General features: G+C 35.4%; 1 protein-coding gene across 3 annotated transcripts in view; it reads left to right on the top strand.

Annotated features, from left to right (window-relative positions):
* Positions 1–17,743, top strand: part of Uap1 (UDP-N-acetylglucosamine pyrophosphorylase 1) — a 34,741-nt gene extending 16,998 nt beyond the window's left edge. Inside the window, exons 4-11 of one of the 3 annotated variants that reach the window (XM_005398270.2) lie at positions 366–541; positions 1,925–2,097; positions 7,453–7,646; positions 9,013–9,153; positions 9,957–10,145; positions 11,260–11,307; positions 14,982–15,048; positions 17,171–17,743. In XM_005398270.2, the coding sequence (XP_005398327.2) occupies positions 366–541; positions 1,925–2,097; positions 7,453–7,646; positions 9,013–9,153; positions 9,957–10,145; positions 11,260–11,307; positions 14,982–15,048; positions 17,171–17,263 (1,081 nt within the window). In that variant the 3' untranslated portion in view covers positions 17,264–17,743. Of the gene's footprint in view, positions 1–365; positions 542–1,924; positions 2,098–7,452; positions 7,647–9,012; positions 9,154–9,956; positions 10,146–11,256; positions 11,308–14,981; positions 15,049–17,170 lie in introns of all 3 variants that reach the window. The other 2 variants (XM_005398269.2, XM_005398271.2) reach the window with 2 other exon arrangements.
* The last annotated feature ends 296 nt before the right edge of the window (positions 17,744–18,039 follow it).

Genomic DNA, 18,039 nt, shown 5'->3' with positions numbered 1-18,039 from the left:
AGACTACATTGCAGTTATCTTTTCTCCCTATTTATTTGGAATTGAAGTGTTAAGTTTAAAATACAATCTCACAGAGTTATAAATCTTTACTGAAGCTGATAATAGATTTTCTGCTGCAGGAAATGTGTTTAATATTGTTAAGCATTTTTGTTTTATACACAAAAATTGATAAAATTGGTGGAAGAAATTCTTTTCGCATTGCATCTAGTTTATGTGTCTTATCCAGGAAAAAGACAAAATGTGTTAGAATAAGAAGCAAGTGCTCTCACATATTTCCTTTAGCTTAGGAGATAGATAAAGCTTTATTTTCACCTATTTCACATAGCACTATTGCTTAGAAAAATCTTCTGCTTTTCTCTTGTAAGGTATATAATGACCAGTGGCAGAACAATGGAAGCGACAAAGGAGTTCTTCACAAAGCACAAGTACTTCGGTTTAAAAAAAGAGAATGTAATCTTTTTTCCTCAAGGAATGCTACCTGCTATGAGTTTTGATGGGAAAATTATTTTGGAAGAGAAGAACAAAGTTTCTATGGCCCCAGGTTTGTAATTCTCCTTATTCAATGGTTGATTGGAAATGAAGATAAATATAAATCATTAAGCCTTGATTTTCTGTTTAATGTAGTGATTTGAATGTTAAATCAATATATTCAGTGTTTTGTAATTTGATAGTTATTTAAAAAGTTGGAAATTTCCATTGGTGGAATGGACACATTTTTTTACCTCTTGTGGCTGTCTACCCAAAAGAATAATTTAAACAGCATGCAGGGTATTCATACTCTTCACCCAATGTTTTACATATTCAGCAATGTTGATACCTGCATTATTTATTATAGTGAAAAATTGGAAAATTGCTGCTGCTTAATAAATAGGAGACTAAATCATAATTTATAAATGGAATACATTCTTAAGTAGTATTAGAATAATTGTTTATATACATTAGATGACAAAGAGAAGTTATTTTGATTAGTTAAGAAAATACAAATATAGAACTAAATACACAATATAATTAGGGCAACTGCTTTGCAGTTTCAGGTAGTGTGTGCCCACTGTAGTTAGTGGCAGCCACTAGACCTGGGCAGTGTACTGTTGTGTAGCAGTGTAAATGACACTGATTCTGATTCCCACTGTAAAAATAAACCTATTGACATATTCACAGTTATGTGATCATTACATGGAGAAAAGGCAGAAAGGTACTGAACAGTAGTTCTAACAGTGGTGCTCATCAAGTATAGGCTTTTATTCTTCTTAATTCCTTTTTAAAAAAAAATCTTAATTCTTTTTAATGAATGGAAGAGTTTATTAGCTTTATTTTTGGAAGTTGTCTAATTTTTTGTTATTTAAACAGTGGCCAAGATTACTGATGAGAGATGGGAGAAGAAGCTTTTACTTATATTTAGTAGATGGAAAAGAAGCTTTTACTTATATTTAGTTTAAATCACCATAGACCTTCATATTAAACTTGTGCCTTAGGAAATGGTTGGGTATAAAATGTTCATGTATTTTTATGTCTGAGATGGATGAAATAGTCAGTGTTGGGACTGAAGTATAGAGCTATTTTGAGTCATACAAATATTAAAAAAACTTAAAATGTTACAAAAAATTGTTGCCTCATAAAGAGTTCTATGTGGCACAGTATATGGCTAAATTATTAAAAAGAATTAAACTGTAAAGAAATATAGTCTTTGGGGTTACCTGGTTCTGTATTGATAATGTTGCTATGCGGATACTTTATGCTAAATAGCCTTCAAAATCATGTAATATAACTTTTGACACCTGGATTCTTATAGGTATTCAGTTTTCTTAGCTGTTAATATGGAACTGTTTTTCAGAGATCCCCGTCCCACTTTGGTAACAATGAATAGTCTTTGGGTTGTCCTCATAACGAATTTTTGTGTGCTACCAGTGGCTGTTTTATTTTCCAGATGGAAATGGGGGTCTTTATCGGGCTCTTGCTGCCCAGAATATTGTGCAGGATATGGAGCAAAGAGGTATTTGGTGCATTCATGTCTATTGTGTGGACAATATATTGGTGAAAGTGGCAGACCCACGGTTTATTGGATTTTGCATTCAGAAAGGAGCAGACTGTGGTGCAAAGGTAATACTTCTCAATTATAGTGTGTCTTTAAATGGTATTTCTCTGTCAGTGTAAATATTGCAGGGTTGAAACCTGGCTTGTTAGAATGATTTAAATATTTTAGAACCATTCATCTCTCTAAAGTAACCCATCCCACACCAATTTTTTTCTTTAATTGGCCACGCTTTACTCTAGAAGTAATTTTATATACTTGTCAACCACAGTGAGAGTTTAAAATACGTGGGGAAGTAAATGATTATTACTAGACTTGGGATAAATTCATTAATAGCAAGTTGTGTTGAATCAGTTCAACTAATTTTCTTTTTGCTATGACAAAGTTACTGGAGAGGTAAGAGAAAGATGATAGGAATAGCGGATTTTGACATCGCTTAGGGATTTGACAAAGTATCTCATGATATTCTTATGAATAAAATAAAAATTCATCATTGAGAATAAGGATGTTTAAGGAAATTAATACTGTTGGAATGACCACTGACATACTAATAAGATGGAGGCGGGTTTGGAGTGCTGCGTGATGACTGCTCTTGGCATCATTCAACATTTTTTTGGTTATATAGATGATATAGGAAGCATACCTTTTAAGGTAGCAACAAAGTATATGATTTAGCTAGAAGTAAAACAGAAAGTACATAAGGCTTTAAAAACATTGAAAGGCTTAGAAATATACATGTAAACATTATTTTTCTGGAAGTTTATTAAGATACTCATTCTTAGCAATCCCAATCAAGGTCCCAAAGAGACTGTTTTGGGGACATTTGACAGAATGATTACCGTGTTTAGAGTCAACATGTAAGGATGGCCAGAAAAATGTTGAAAGAGAAAGACTGGAGGCAATCTGTCAGATATTAAAGTTGATCATAAAGTAACTAGGAGTGTACTACTAGTACCACAATAGAATAACAGATTAATGGAAGTAGGACAGATCAGCCAGAAACAGATTCACATTGTAAGAAAGCACCACATACAAGTGACATTTTAAGTTCTTCTTTACCATCTTCTCTCTCCTCCCCACCCTCCCTTCCTGATGTCTAGTAGCCACTCTTTTACATTCAGATTGTTTCAGTTTCTGTGTATGAGAGGGAACATGTAGTATTTGTCTTTCTGTATCTGACTTATTTCATTTAATGTCCTGCAGTTCCATCCATTTTGCTGCAAGTAATAGAATATCATTCTTTTTTTTTTTTTTTTTGGTTTTTCTCCGGTACTGGGAACTGAACTCATGACCTTGCGCTTGCCAGGCAGGCGCTTTGCCGCTGAGCTAAATCCCCAGCCCCTAGAATATCATTCTTTTATGGCTAAATAATTTGTATGTACACATTTTCTTTACCCATTCGTCTGATAGACATCTAGGTTAGTTCTGTTACTCAACTATCGTGAATAGTGCAGCGGTAAACGTAGTGGCACAGATACTTTCTTCATGTACTGACTTCATTTTGTTTGGATATATGCCCAGTAGTTGGACTGTTGGATCATGTGGTAAACCTATTTTTGTTTTTTTGTGAAACCTCTGTACTGTTTTTAGTGGCTGTACACACTTACATTCCCACCAACAGTGTCTAAGAAGTCCTTTTTCTGTACATGTTCACAAGCATTTGTTCTTTGTCTTTTTAATATAAGCCATTCTAATTGGAATGAATATAAAATAATGAAATAGGAACATTAATTACCCTGGTTTGATTATCACACGTTTAAACATGTATTGAAGTATCATACTGTGCCTTATAAATATGTACAACTATTATATGTTAATCAAAATTTTTTAAGTTGTTAAGGAGATGGAAATGCTAACTACTGATTTCATTATTATAGTTTATATAGATGTATTGAATTAGCACACTGTACCTCACAAATATGTATAGTTAATTAATTTTAAAAATAAAATATTTCAATTTAGCTGTGGATATGAATGAGACAAATGACTAAAAATAGAGTAAATGCATAAAAGCTCATACCAATGAACAAAAACTGGTAGTATAAATGAAACAAATTAGCATTTATCTTAAAATCTTTGTGAAACAACAGAATAGATAGTTTGGGGAGTTGTTTGGACTTCTCCCTGCTTTCTATTTATTTATTTCTTATTTTGCTTTCTCTAAGAGAATTTCTCTTATAGAAGAAACCATGAAGATTTACTTGGTTTCTTCTTTGTAAGAGAGCTTTTTTATGACTTGTACTCTGGCTAACACTTTGGCTGTTGCTTTAAAATCATGATACACAGTATATTAATGATTGCTATTCTCTATCTTGTTTGAAAATTTTATTTTTTCATAGAAGTTTCTCATACTTTTTATTATCTACTTGTATTTCTTAAAGTTCATACCAAAATCACTTTCAAATGGATTGCAAAGTTAAATATAAAAGTGAAGTTATTAAGGTGTTAGAAGAAAATTTAGAATAATTTTATAATTTTGATGTGATAGAAAGACCATTCTTCCAAAAGCAGAAACCATATAGGCTTCTGATGAAAACAAACTATACACAAAGTTGAATATCTGGATTTAAAAAGACCTGTCAGGAGAGACATACCATATTCTTGAAGATTTTAGTCTGAAATGTAATTTCTCTCAAAATCCATCTACAAATCTAACACAAGGTCATATCCAGAAGTTGAAATCTTAAACTTACCCTTATGAGTTTTGAAAACTTAAACTGATAGATCTAGTAAGACCTTGTGATTCTGAAAATAAAGAGTTTTCATATGTTTAAGATATCTGTCCAATCTGGAGTATCTGTAGAGTATATTTTAAATAGGTATTAGCCTGTAATAAAAATATAGTGTATTGGGTCATAAATTGCTATAAAGGTTAAATGAACAAGCCCTCAAAACTAAAATAGTGTATTTCTGATGTGTTCCACTTAGTGTCTCTGTTCTTTTTAAAATAGAAAATTTTTCACAGCGATAAGCTTCAGAATCAATTTGTAAAGACCATATCACTAGAGAATGTTGAGTGTGGAAAACACCTCAGAGTAGATAAGGTCAACTTGTTTGAGCTCAGAAATTATCACTCTCAGTCCCCATACTTTGTAAGTCCCAGGATCAAGGCCCTTTGTTGCACTAGCAGAGCCAAGATTGGAATTCTGTTTCCTATTAGTCTATTATGTCACATTATACAGCTGTGCTCTTTAAACTAGCTGTGCATTTACTGACAGCTTGAAAAACTTCAAAAGTGGTGTGCTAACTTTGGTCAGTACACTAATCACATAGAGATGCAAGTGTTAAGTATCAGTCTTCCCGATTGCCCTTGGGCCGGTTAGGGTACAGACAGGCTCTTTGTAGACTTATTGCTTAGTTCTGTCTGGCACTTAATGCAGTATCAATGAAGGAATATTCACAGAAAACCAAAACATGGCTAGACTGACATTAAAAATCTACAAATGTTAGGAATCATTTAAATAAGAAAATCAAAAAATAAATAAAATCAAAGTATTACAATATAGGTATATTTAAAACAATTAGAGATTGGTTGATAGTATGATAGTAGAATTCTTTGTGGTACTTCTTTAATAGGCCTCTAGTAAGTGTTTAATGGAGTGAGAGCCTTGAGAAATGACTCAAAGAATGCGCTAGTTCACAAAAGTACAAAGCTAAGAAGATAGGAACAATTGTTAGTGGAGCTAATTTTGTAAAGCACTTTTAATAATATTGTAATTTGAATTCTCAGAATTTCATTTATGGAATATTGAGCCATCCTCTTAATTTTATACTGTATATCTTTCTATATAATGTAAACTGACTTCCAACTTTACACAGTTTCCAAATGTTTTGTTCTGTAACTTAGATTTTTATAATATCTGGAGGTGAATAGTTGTCATAGAAACAAACTTCATACCCTCAGATTAATACTTGAGAAATATAAAGTAGGAATACGCTTATTTATATTTTCTCTTGCTGGTTGGGAGAGGGTATATAGAGATGCTTGGAAAATAAACCTTGTGTGCATTTTTTTTTAAAACAAATGAGACTGAGAGGAACATGTTTCAAAATTCCCTGCCTGGGAAAATATCCACTGTGGAATATATGAATTAAGAGGTGGTGATGGGTTGATAGATTCATGATTTGTTTGAATCATTTTGCTACAGGCTTCCTTTCAGTTTAATCCACTTCCTTGGTAAAGAGTTTCTTTTTATCAAGTACTGTGCTCTTTTCAGGGAGGCAAATAGTGCAGCTACACAGGAGCTTACATACCCAGTGACCCCATCTCACTGGGCTCAAGACTCAGCACCTATGTCTGTAATTGCAGTGTAAATGAAGTTTTCAATAGTGGCTTTACTTATCTGAAAGAGACTAGGCCTGGCTGTATTTATTTTTAGAATTTAGTTGCTGAAGAAAATTTTAAATTTATTGACACAATTTCATGTATACTTAGGATACACTTTTCAAACGGGACAGATTTTTGAAAATACTCCGAAGCATGTAGAATTGTTAATTGGACAACTCAAACAAAAGCATGGCTTCATGTTCTTAATTGTTTGAGTCTTGTGTGGGCTGTTCATTTCATCTGAACTTTGATTTTATGTTATGTGGCTTACAATGCTTTTGTAATTTTCTTCTAAATAATTAACTTGGGTCAGTGTTGGGATTAGGGTTGTAGCATATCAGAATCACCCGTGATTTTTTTTTATAACATAGTCTTACCTTTTTCTTCTGATTTTGGTATATATTCTTCTCCCAGTTCCCCACCTTGCCAAGAGGCTTTACAAGTTATCAATCAAGTCACTGGTTTTTAAACTTTGTTAAAGTATAGAGTCTCTTACTTCAGATACAATCTGGTATGCAAAGTGGGTTAATATAGGGAGGTCTTTTCTGATTAAAGTGGAAGTGGAAGCCCAGTGACCTGCCTACTTTAACACTCCTTCGTCCAGTCCAGGTCCCTGAAAATCAAGTACAGCACTGTATTCATGAGTGAAAATTGAAGAAACACTATTTTCAAATGAAATATGACCTGGGTAATGTAAAATGAGACAAAATGCCTTGCTTAAGTCTTCAGTCTTGTGAATCCTAGAAAAATTTCTTCTCAAAGTAGTTAAGTGTAGTTAAGGATAAATAATAAAAAAGATGTTTGGGAGATATAAACTCCTCATTTAATTATTCTTAGTCCTATGTGATTTCCTCTGGGCTATATATGCACCTTGGTATTTGTACCCAGTTTGGTTAAGTGATACGTAGGAAGGAGCTGATGTACTTCGTATTCAGCTGGAAAGTAGTCTGTTAAAGAATATAGTTGATTAAAGTTCAGGATTCCTCTTGGTTAATAAAGACAATGTAAACAAAATTGTACACATGGCCTTTGACAAATGGCAGATCTCCAAAGGAGCATTGAATTATTTTTTCCCTCTGCATCTCTTTTTGGGCAGGTGGTAGAGAAGACGAACCCTACAGAACCAGTTGGAGTGGTTTGCCGAGTGGATGGAGTGTACCAGGTGGTAGAGTACAGTGAAATTTCCCTGGCAACAGCTCAGAAACGAAGCCCAGATGGACGACTGCTGTTCAATGCGGGCAACATTGCCAATCATTTCTTCACCATACCATTTCTGAGAGATGTTGTCAAGTATGGACAAGATGAGGACCTTTTAACATTTTTGTTTTAATCAGAAGCTATACCTCTTAGGAAATAGACACCCCAAGTTTATGTTCCACAGAATTCATCTTCTTTCCTGAGAGTTGTTCTTATCAAATGGAAATTTATCTCAAGTGGTGATTTTTAGTGAGATACAAGATGGAAATTAGTAGGAGCTCTTCCCCCAGGCATTCAGTGGAGTCCAAAGCATTTCTTTTTTTCTCACCTTCCTAGTCTTCTCTGTGCTGGGTTTTGTTGAAGCCAAAAATACGAAATGAAACTCGTGATTACAACTGAGAGCATTTTAAAAACAGATGTTTATCCTATACCAACTGAATAAGAATTTCTGGAGGTAGATCCAGAGCATGCATATTTTGAAAAGCTGCCCACACAGTTCTAATTCAGCTGTTTCCCAGAGTGGCATTTAGGATCCTAATGCATTAAAGAATAAAGAAAAAGGACTTGAGCCTTGCATGAAAATGACCATGGTAGTACCACAAAGTATAAAATAGCTGTTTTCGCCTATCAAATTTTGAAATGACATTTTCACTGTAAGTCACTTGGTAGCTTTCAGACTTTAAAGATTACTTCTTTTAAAAGCTATTAAGATTTATTTTAATTTTTAAATTGACTAATAATTGTATATGTTTATGGGGTACATTGTTGTTTTCATGCATATGTGCATCATGGAATGATCAAATTGGGCTAAAGTTTACATGATGCCAGCTCCAATTTCAAAAGATTTTTCATTTTACTTTGTTGCTTGTAGCTATTGCTAGTTCATCATAACTTTTTTTGATTGAACCAACTTTTTTTTTATTGAACCAACGGCCACACAGGTGTTAGGCAAGTGTTCTACCACTGAGTTACCTCCTTAGCACTTAAAGAAAACCCGTACTTTGAGACATTATCTCATTAAGTTGCTCTCTGACCTTGAACTTGGGGTCCTTCCGCCTCACCCTCCCATGCAGCTGGGATAACAGGCATACACCACCGCACCCAGCTCATAATAATTTTTATTACTTTCCCATACTGCACTCAAGGGGATCTCAACTGGAAAATGTAGGGCTGTGAGTACATTTTTAAAAGATGTGGAATTAATAGAGAAGATAATGGTGCAAATTCTGGGTATGTACGTTTGTGTGCATTCATTAAATGTAGAAATCATTTGATTTTTTTAAATATAAGGAAATAAATAGGGAATGTATTCACTTATATTTAAATATGAGCGAAAGTGTAGAAATGCTCTTCATTTTGGAACTCTTAGTGCTAGTTGGTGATGTATTTCCTAAGTGTCAGTCGAGTTTCTAGCATTTTAAATCTGGAAAGTGATTACATCTTTTTTTCCCCTTCTCAGTGTTCATGAACCTCAGCTGCAGCACCACGTGGCTCAAAAGAAGATTCCATATGTGGATTCCCGGGGGGAGTTAATTAAGCCAGACAAGCCAAATGGAATAAAGATGGAAAAATTTGTCTTTGACATCTTCCAGTTTGCAAAGTATGCTTTGAATTGCACCAGTAAGATTAAATATGTCTTGAAATGTTGCTCCTTACTGTCTTAGGCAGGAAACTATCCTCAGGAAACACATGACAGCCTATTTATCAGGTAGCATTTTGCTCATGAGTGTAGAGTCAAGGCTCATTATTATTCTCCATTGTAAAGCACCATTGCAGTAGTGTGGTCTGTGGTGCCTGAGAGTACAGTGTTTTTTTTTACCAATAGTTTCATTATCTGGCCATGCTGCAGAGTTGTTAGTCATTTATCTTTGGGTAAGAGCCTATTATAGTAAGGGTAAGGTAAACTGACCCATTCTGTGTTTAAGATATAGGGCTGACCTGTGAGTAAATGTTTCAGGGAATATGCTTTTAGATTATATAGCTCTGTAAAGATCACATTGGAGCTTGAGGTACATGTCTCAGAATTTGACCTCTATGAAAATGGAGAAGACAAATTAGCTGTATATGATCAGTCTCCCAATAGACATTTCTAAAGTGTCTGATCTGTTTTCCTCCCCTCAGAGCATATGGTAGTGTGATTTTTGTGCATTAGGATTTCTGATCTTTCTGATCTAAGATGAAATATTTTCTAGTTACGGGTGAATAGATTTGTCATTTTGTTCTAGAAAAGATATTTCTAACTTTGTTTGGTCCAGGGATGAGTGTTATTTTATTCATTATTCAAAATGGGATTCAGAAAGCATCTTACTGAATATCAAAAGCTTAGCTGTATAGAGAAGGGTTGAAAGTTGTGTATGCAGTTTTATTGCACAAGAAAGAAGTCTTTGTATTGTTTCACTCTAGGAAGTTTGTGGTGTATGAAGTATTACGGGAGGATGAGTTTTCCCCGCTAAAGAATGCAGACAGTCAGAATGGCAAAGACAATCCTACTACTGCAAGGCATGCTTTGATGTCCCTTCACCATTGCTGGGTGCTCAATGCAGGGGGTCACTTCATAGATGAAATTGGTTCTCATCTTCCAGCAATTCCCCGGTAAGTCCATATCTTTTCTCATTGCTGTGGGTACTTTCTTGGATTTCTTTCTGGAATTCTTCCTCTTCTCCCTGGTGTATGTCTAGATCATACTCTGCTTTTAAAAATCAGAGTATTGCTGTGTGGGCAGTTCTGATGTGAAAGAGCAACACTTCTGCCCATCACAAAAAGAATGATAGCTTTACTTTCTCATACAGAAGAGTCATTTCTTAATCTCTTGGGTCTTTTTGAAACGTCTCCACCATGTCAATAAAATCATACCTACTAAGTCACAAGAGAACTGTTTTGGTGTTTTGTATGGTTAAAACCCACCAGCAGCACACTCCACCATAGGGTGTGACCCTCCTTCCCAGAGGATTGGTCCTGCTGCTTATGAAGCTGTGGCATCTCTCTAGGTGTTGTCTATGAAACTCACCGAAAGCCTCGCCACCTACAGGCTGCCTAAGATATGTACCCTTTCTCACCGCGTGCTAGGGAAGGTGCTGGGAAGGGAAGTGGATGCCAGTTGCATTCACTGATATTCAAACTTCAGAAACATTTTAGGTTTTCTGAAGTGAAAAGAAGGTATTTGCAGCTAATTGAGTTTAAGGTACAGCACTTTTAAGCTAAATCTTGTGTATTATGATTAAACTTTTATTGGCATCTAGACTTTCCCTTTCTGAGTCATTTGGTATTTGTCATTGTAGTTAATAAAAAGCCATTTAATTTATATTCTGAAGGGGAGAAATACCTGGCTGAATGCACAAAAGCTCTGGAATGCCTCAGTGCAAGTTAGCAAGTTGGGCACAGGAACTCACTGTTCTATAACTTTACAAGAAGGAACAGTGGTAGCTTCTTTCCTGGCCCAGGCCCTTTACCGGTTGTCAGCAAGCTTGCCCTGTAGCATGTCACATTGTTCTCATGCTTCATCTTTGCTGTTGAATCCGTTTTGTTTTGGTTTTGTTTTGTTTTGTTTTAATCCCCTGTTTTTTTAATCTTTCAGATGCCTTGTGCCAAATTTATGATTTACCATAAATACATGCCATTTGTTTAAGTATCTTTTGCAACTCCACTTCGTTGTTACTGTTTGATTTGTTTCTGTTCCCATTAATGCTTATTTATTCCTACATAGCAGTGCTACAAATGGAAAGTCAGAGACCACCACAGCTGATCTCAATCACAAGTAAATATACCAACCTGCCTGCAGTGCATGGTGGTGGGGCTGTTCTTCCCTCTATTCTAACTGTCATTATAGTTTAAAGCTCTGCCTTCTGGGGGTCTGGAGGGAGGATGATTGAAGCTTTGGTGGGGTTGCACTGCTTACTTGGTGGCAGGTATCTATCTGGATGATAACTCAGGATCTCAGTGCATGCCTGAAGTGGGGAGCATGCTTTACTAAGAATCTGATCCATGGGTGTTTAAGCCCATAGTGATAGATTTACAGGTGTTATATAGGCTCCAGAGAAGGTTACAGGACAGGGAGGACAAATTGGGATCCCAGCTTACACCTTTTAGCATATGATAGATAAAAGTAACATTGTTTCATTCCTTTTTTTTTTTTTTTTTTTTTCCTCTTTTGGTGTTGGGGATTTATTTCAAAGTCTTTGCCCTGAGTTATGTCCCCACCTACCACTCTTTTTTTTGGACAAGGTCTAAGTCACTAAATTGCTCAGGTTGGGCTTAAACTTGTGATCCTCCTGCCTCAACCTCCCCAAGTGCTGGAATTACAAGCATGTGACATCACTTCTAAGAGTAACATTGTGGCTAAAAGTAACATTCTGAAAATGTTTTTTACCAAATGGAATATATGCTTTCAGTATAAAGGCTGTTCCTGACATAGGATGGCTCTTCCTGTGGAGAAAACTGTTCTGTTGATTTATTCTCACACTAACAGCTCTCCTCTTGGTTACTGTGTTTTAATTTTACTCCATTATCTTGCTTCTAAAGCAGTTTTTTTTGCCTTTTATTTGTTTTGTTTTATTTTTGATACCAGGAATTGAACTAGTGACCTTGTGCTTGGTAGGCAGGTGCTGCACCACTGAGCTATAGCCCTGGCCCTTAGCCTCTCTTACGTGGGCATGAGAGCTTTTAAAAGCCATTTTATCTTTATGACTAAAGAGACAGCTGGTATTCTTCCTATATTTTCACAGTTACTAGTTTAGTTTGAATTTGTTTTTAAGGTAACATGGGAAATGGGTCAGGGCAAAGGACCTGAAGTGGAAGTTGTTCCAGAAGTAGAGCAGCACTGGTGATGGTTTCATCCTCACACTTTGTTCTGTCCTGCTGCTCGTCTTTGCCCCATTACTTGGGGGCAGGTATCTGCCTGGGTGACACTAACCCAGAAATGTAGACAAGTCCTTGTGATGCCAGTATCTGGGAGTGTAGATGAGGATTGGACTCGCAACACCTGGCTAGTTTTCTTTAAGAAGTATAGATGACTCCTGTCATGGGGACAGGCATGCAGATCCCTTTGTCATTTTCTGTCTCACATCATTTTTAATATATAGGAGCAAGCTACTTTTATAGTTTAAGAAATATATCTTTGACCCTGAATTTCCTTATTGAACCATTGCTTTAACTTAAACCTTTAAATTTAAAATGAAATTTTTTCTGAATTGTACAGCTGAAAACAATACTCAGGTATCTTTAAGATACAAAAAGCTTTAAACATTATTTCATTTTTACTTGGGTGATTTTATTTAATCCTCACCCACCTCTAATTATACTGATTTTAGCCCCAAATGACATCATAGACTTAGAAATGGTTCCTGCTAAAATCTTAAGTCCCGAAGGATACGTTAGAGAATTGGAAGAGATTACTTGAAAGTGAGATGAAAGGAAATATTTTGTGTACAAGAGGGAAGAAACAATTTGGAGACATTCAGAAAGAATGGAAACAGGTCACAGAGTTTTGATAATATGCCATATTTTACTTTTTCATGTTAAAGCTCATGAGCAGCTTTCACTTCCAAAAGGATGCTTGGCTGAGAAATCACTGTGGTACTAGAAGAGAGGTTATATATTCAGATCAGCTATATAAGTGTTCCCTGGGCTCAAAGCCACATTCTGATTTTGGTACCCTGAATTTTTCTGGGGTTTAGGTGACACTTTGCTATAGACATCAATGGAATGGCTCCTCATTTTTCCCATTTGCCTTAGTAGACTGAGCTGCTTTAGAGGTCTGATATGGTCCTCTTGTGATAGAATCTGGCACATATCTGAGGAGATACATACCCGTGTCTGCCTCTTTTTTCTGCATTAGGCAGTTATGTACCTACCTTCACAGTTCATTTATTCATTCAGTCCACAAGAATTGGTAGGCCTGCCCACAAGCCTACAGATGCCGCTGGTAACATAAGCACTTAAAGTATCTTACATAAGAGAAATAAGATTTACAGCCTGCTGGGAGTTTGAGATGCAGTTCTGTAAAAATGAAGCTACCTTGTCAGGCAATATGTGATTATGTACTATATGATATAAACAGTATTTAATTGAGGTGTGTACTCAGCAGTATAATACATTTATTTCTATATGAACAAATGAATGGGAATAATGATTATCAAGAGGGGTTTGGGGTTTGAGCTAAATCATGGAGGAAGGATGGGTATAATTTTTATAGTCAGAGAGACCATAGTTAAGAATGACTTGAAAAGTCCAAAGAGTGTGACTGGCCTGGTTCTAGTGAAAAGGAGCAGGTTTGAGTTGGAGTAGGATATATAAAGTGCCTTAAAAGCTTCTCAGTGTTTCCATTTGGAGACTGACAGGCCTGTGGCTAACCTCAGAAGCTCTGATTTTATTGATTCCACCAAAGTTTGAGATTTTGTACTTGGGAAAGGAAGAGCTATAGTTTGAGGCTACAAGAGACTGGATTCTTATGTGATATATCCTTACTGTTCAGACTGCTGAAATGGCAACTACTGCTGTAACTACTGCAGCAGTCTAATGACTGCAAATGCATTGAAAACACATTTGTCAACTTTTACATTAGCTAATCTAGAAATTCAGAATTGCAAATGGCTGTGCATATGAAATTGTTTCCTAGAATTAAGTCCAGTCGCTTTGGCTTCGTGTTTGATTGGCTGCATTCTGTGTTCACACTTTTTATACTTCTGGTAACAGAAGTACTTTGAACCATAACAAGTAAATAATTCAGCCAATCTAGGAGATTAGGATTGTAAAAAAAAATGGTGTCCTGGGAAGTAATTTAACCGACATTTAGAGCAGGACTGTCTGCTGGAGTTTTCTGCAGTGAAGGAAATGCACTATACCTGTGCTGTCTGTTTGGCAGTCACTGGCCACTCAAGCCTGCTAAGCACTTGAAATGTGGTTATTGTGAGTGAGAAGCTGAATTTTTAATTTTTAATTTCTAAAATGTTAATTAAGTGGCCATCCCTTGCTATTGGCTACTGTATTGGACAGTGCAGCGCCAGATTATTTGTCAGCATTAGGGCCTGACTTAAAAGATTGTAGTGAGCATTAAAACAAAATAGTACAAAAGAGACAAGATAGCCTAGCAGTGGATCTGGCACATAGTACACACTCAGTAGTCCCTTCTTATCAGTTCGTGTAAAACAGTTGATGTCCTATATAGTCAAGGGGATAATGTATAAATATTGGTGAAATACTATAAAGAACAATCAGTTAGTGGCACATGTGCAAAGAGTGTCTATTTGAGCATGAGAATTTCATACTAAATTAATCCTCAGGGAATTTAGTTACGATCAGGTAGGAGCCATTCCATTTGTTTAGGGAAATTCTGTTATCCACAAGCTTCTCGGGACAGTTATTGTATATATTTTCACTCTAGCTTGTAACATGGAAGCAAAATCCTTAACATGTATTTGGATCTTTTTTCAGCTTGAAGGATGCCAATGATGTACCAATCCAGTGTGAAATCTCTCCTCTTATTTCCTATGCTGGAGAAGTAAGTTCACTTTGCTCTTTTCCCTATTTTATCAAGCATTGTATATTTCCAAATAGTTCAAAGATCGGTGAGTTTTAAATGTTTTCACTACAAAGAAGTGACAGATATTTGGGGATAGGGAAATGTTAACTTAGCCTTATTTAATCATTCCACACTGTACATGCATTGAAATAGCACACTGTGCTCCATAATTATACATACAGCTACTTGCCAGTTAAAAATAAGGTACAACTTTTTTAAAATGTAGGATTCTTGTATTTTATGTTTAAGTACAGTTGCTCTTAGAGAAGATGCAGTCTTTTTTTAATTTAATATTTTTTATTTTAAAGAGAAAAGAATAAAAATTAACAAAAACAAACACAAAAAACAACACAAAAACTATAAAAACAATACACAGTTTCAAAATAAGATGACAGGAAATCAGCAGTGGTTGTTGTATTACTTATTGTTACCTTCAAAATAGTTGCTCAGGTTACCAGATATATAGGCATGCAAGATTGATCAAACAATTAAATATTAGTTGTTCCTTTCAATAAATCAAAAGAAACCAGTAGTACAGTTATCTTAGCTATCTTGTGTGTGTTTGTATATATATTTCCCTTTTTCTTTTTTTCTTTCCCTCATCCCAGTTGTTCTTTCCTATTAAGCAGTTTCTTTCCCTTTCACAGTATCTATTGTACCTTTCAATTTTATTTACTCTTGCAAGTTCTTACACTAAGGAGACAATACAATGTTTATACTTGCAGGTTTGACTTATTTTACTTATGAATATGGTCTCTAATTGCATCCACTTACATATAAAAGCCTCGAGTTTATCTTTCTTTACAGCTGAGTAATATTCCATTGTATAAAAATACATTTTTCTTACCCACTTCTCAGTTAATAGGCATTTGGGTTGTTTCCAAAATTTTACTATGACAAATTGTGCTGCTGTGAACATGGGTGCACATATATTGCTGTGGTGTGATTTTAATTCTTCTGGGAAAATACCCAGAAGGGGAATGGCTGGATTATATGGGACTTCTAATCCTAAATTTTTGAGGAATCTTAAGACATTTCCAAAGTGGTTGCAGCAGTCTACATTGCCACCAACAGTGGAGAAGAATTCCTTTTCCCCCATATACCCTCCAGCATTTATTGTTTTTTTGATGCTAGCCATTTTTACTGGGGTGAGATGAAATCTCATTGTTGTTTTAATTTGCATCTCTTGAATGACCAATGATGTTGAACATTTTTTCATGTATTTATTTGCCATTTGTATTTCTTCATCTGAGAAGTGATGCAGTGTTTTTTAATAGTTCTGACCTGAGGCACTCTTCCTGGAGTGCACTGAGAAGCTGCATTTGTTCTGAATTCTGGTTATGTTTTTGCATCTCTCCTCTAGTGTGTCATTAATAAAAACCTATATGTTTAGTGCATTTCACCTATTCATTGAAAAGCAGTAGGCTTTAAAAATATATAATGAGCCTTATTTTAATACAATAGGTTTTTAAAATCTATAATGAACCTTATTTTTGGATAGATCATTTGACTTTTTAATGTATTATAAATTTCCTTTCACAGTATCTATTTTGTTTATGTACTTAGTAGTGTCACTTTTTAAACCTGAGTTGAAAATTCCTTATTGTTCTAGTTAAAGTATTTTCTGTAGATCATGTCAGTATTAGTTCTAGCATCGGAGGTAGACTTTTAAAAAAAAGATTCTCACTTGATCTTGGAGCAAAATGCCTCAGCCTCCTAAGTGCTGGCATTACAGGAGTGCATACTGTATCCTGTTAGAGATAGCTGTCTTGCATATTAGAAAGTTTTATTGAGCAATGATCATGGTAAGAATGAGTATCTTAATTTAGAAATCATATTGTAATCTCAGTGTAGCATCTACAAGGTCCTGTGTTCGGTGGCACTACACACACACACAGAAGTTACAGAGTAACTTTCTTTGTTGTGCTTTTATAAATCAGCCATTGAGTCTAGTTTTAAAAGTATATAATATAGACTTTTGACTTCTAATTCTTCATAACCAACCAACTTTGGCATCATGGTTTAAGTGTTTCTTGCAACTACTAAGTCGAACATTACACCTACTAATTTAGTAACTGTTTTCTGTCATTCTTCTTTTTAGGGTTTAGAAAGTTATGTGGCAGACAAAGAATTCCGTGCACCTTTAATCATTGATGAGAATGGAGTCCATGAGCTGGTGAAAAATGGCATATGAGTCATTTACCAAGTTCTGCCACACCAGGGAATAGCTTTTTGTTTTTAATAGACGAACTGTGAACCTACAGGACCTGTCCTGGAAGACTGAAGTTTGAACATTCACAAGGTTTCACTTTGCTTGTTGAACTCTTACAACTACTACAAACTTCCCAAGATCCGGATGACTGAACTTCAGATAGCATTTTTATGATTCTCAATTCATTGAAGGTCTTATTTATATTTTTCAATTGTCTGATTTATTTCCAAGTCAAGGAAAACATCGGCCATATAGGAAATTTCTTATAACTTAAGTATAGTCAGGATGTTCAACATCACTTTACTTGGAGCTGGAAGCTTTTGTTTTTGAAATTGTACATAGTAATAATATGTCATTGTACATGTCAGAAGGTTTCTATGGTACTAAAAGTCTGTTTTATTTTATCAAGCATTAAACTTTTTAAAGAAAATAATTGGATGGTAAAGTAAACTTACCTCCTTGTTTCTGGAGTGTTATTTGCACCTTGAGGATGTTATTCCATTGGGAAAATGTGAAACTTGGGGAAAAGCTTGAGAAAGGGAATAAAAACAAGTTGATACTTCTGGGGGGTTGCAGAGGCATAGAGCTTTTTTCAACTCCAACTCTGAGCCTTTTCCTTCTCTTTCTTTATAGAATATCTCAACCAAAGATGGTTTCTGTAAGGGGCACGTGGCATGTCTGGAGACATTTTGGAGTGTTATAGCTGGGAGGGCTGAGTGGCACTCCTGGCATCTAGTGAGACCAAGGATGTTGCTAAA

This window comes from Chinchilla lanigera, unplaced genomic scaffold (genome assembly GCF_000276665.1).
Source record: "Chinchilla lanigera isolate Chin_1 unplaced genomic scaffold, ChiLan1.0 scaffold00061, whole genome shotgun sequence".
NCBI classification, from domain to species: Eukaryota; Metazoa; Chordata; class Mammalia; order Rodentia; family Chinchillidae; genus Chinchilla; species Chinchilla lanigera.
Note: the sequence above shows the minus strand (reverse complement) of the source record. Positions and strands in the feature narration are given on the sequence as shown.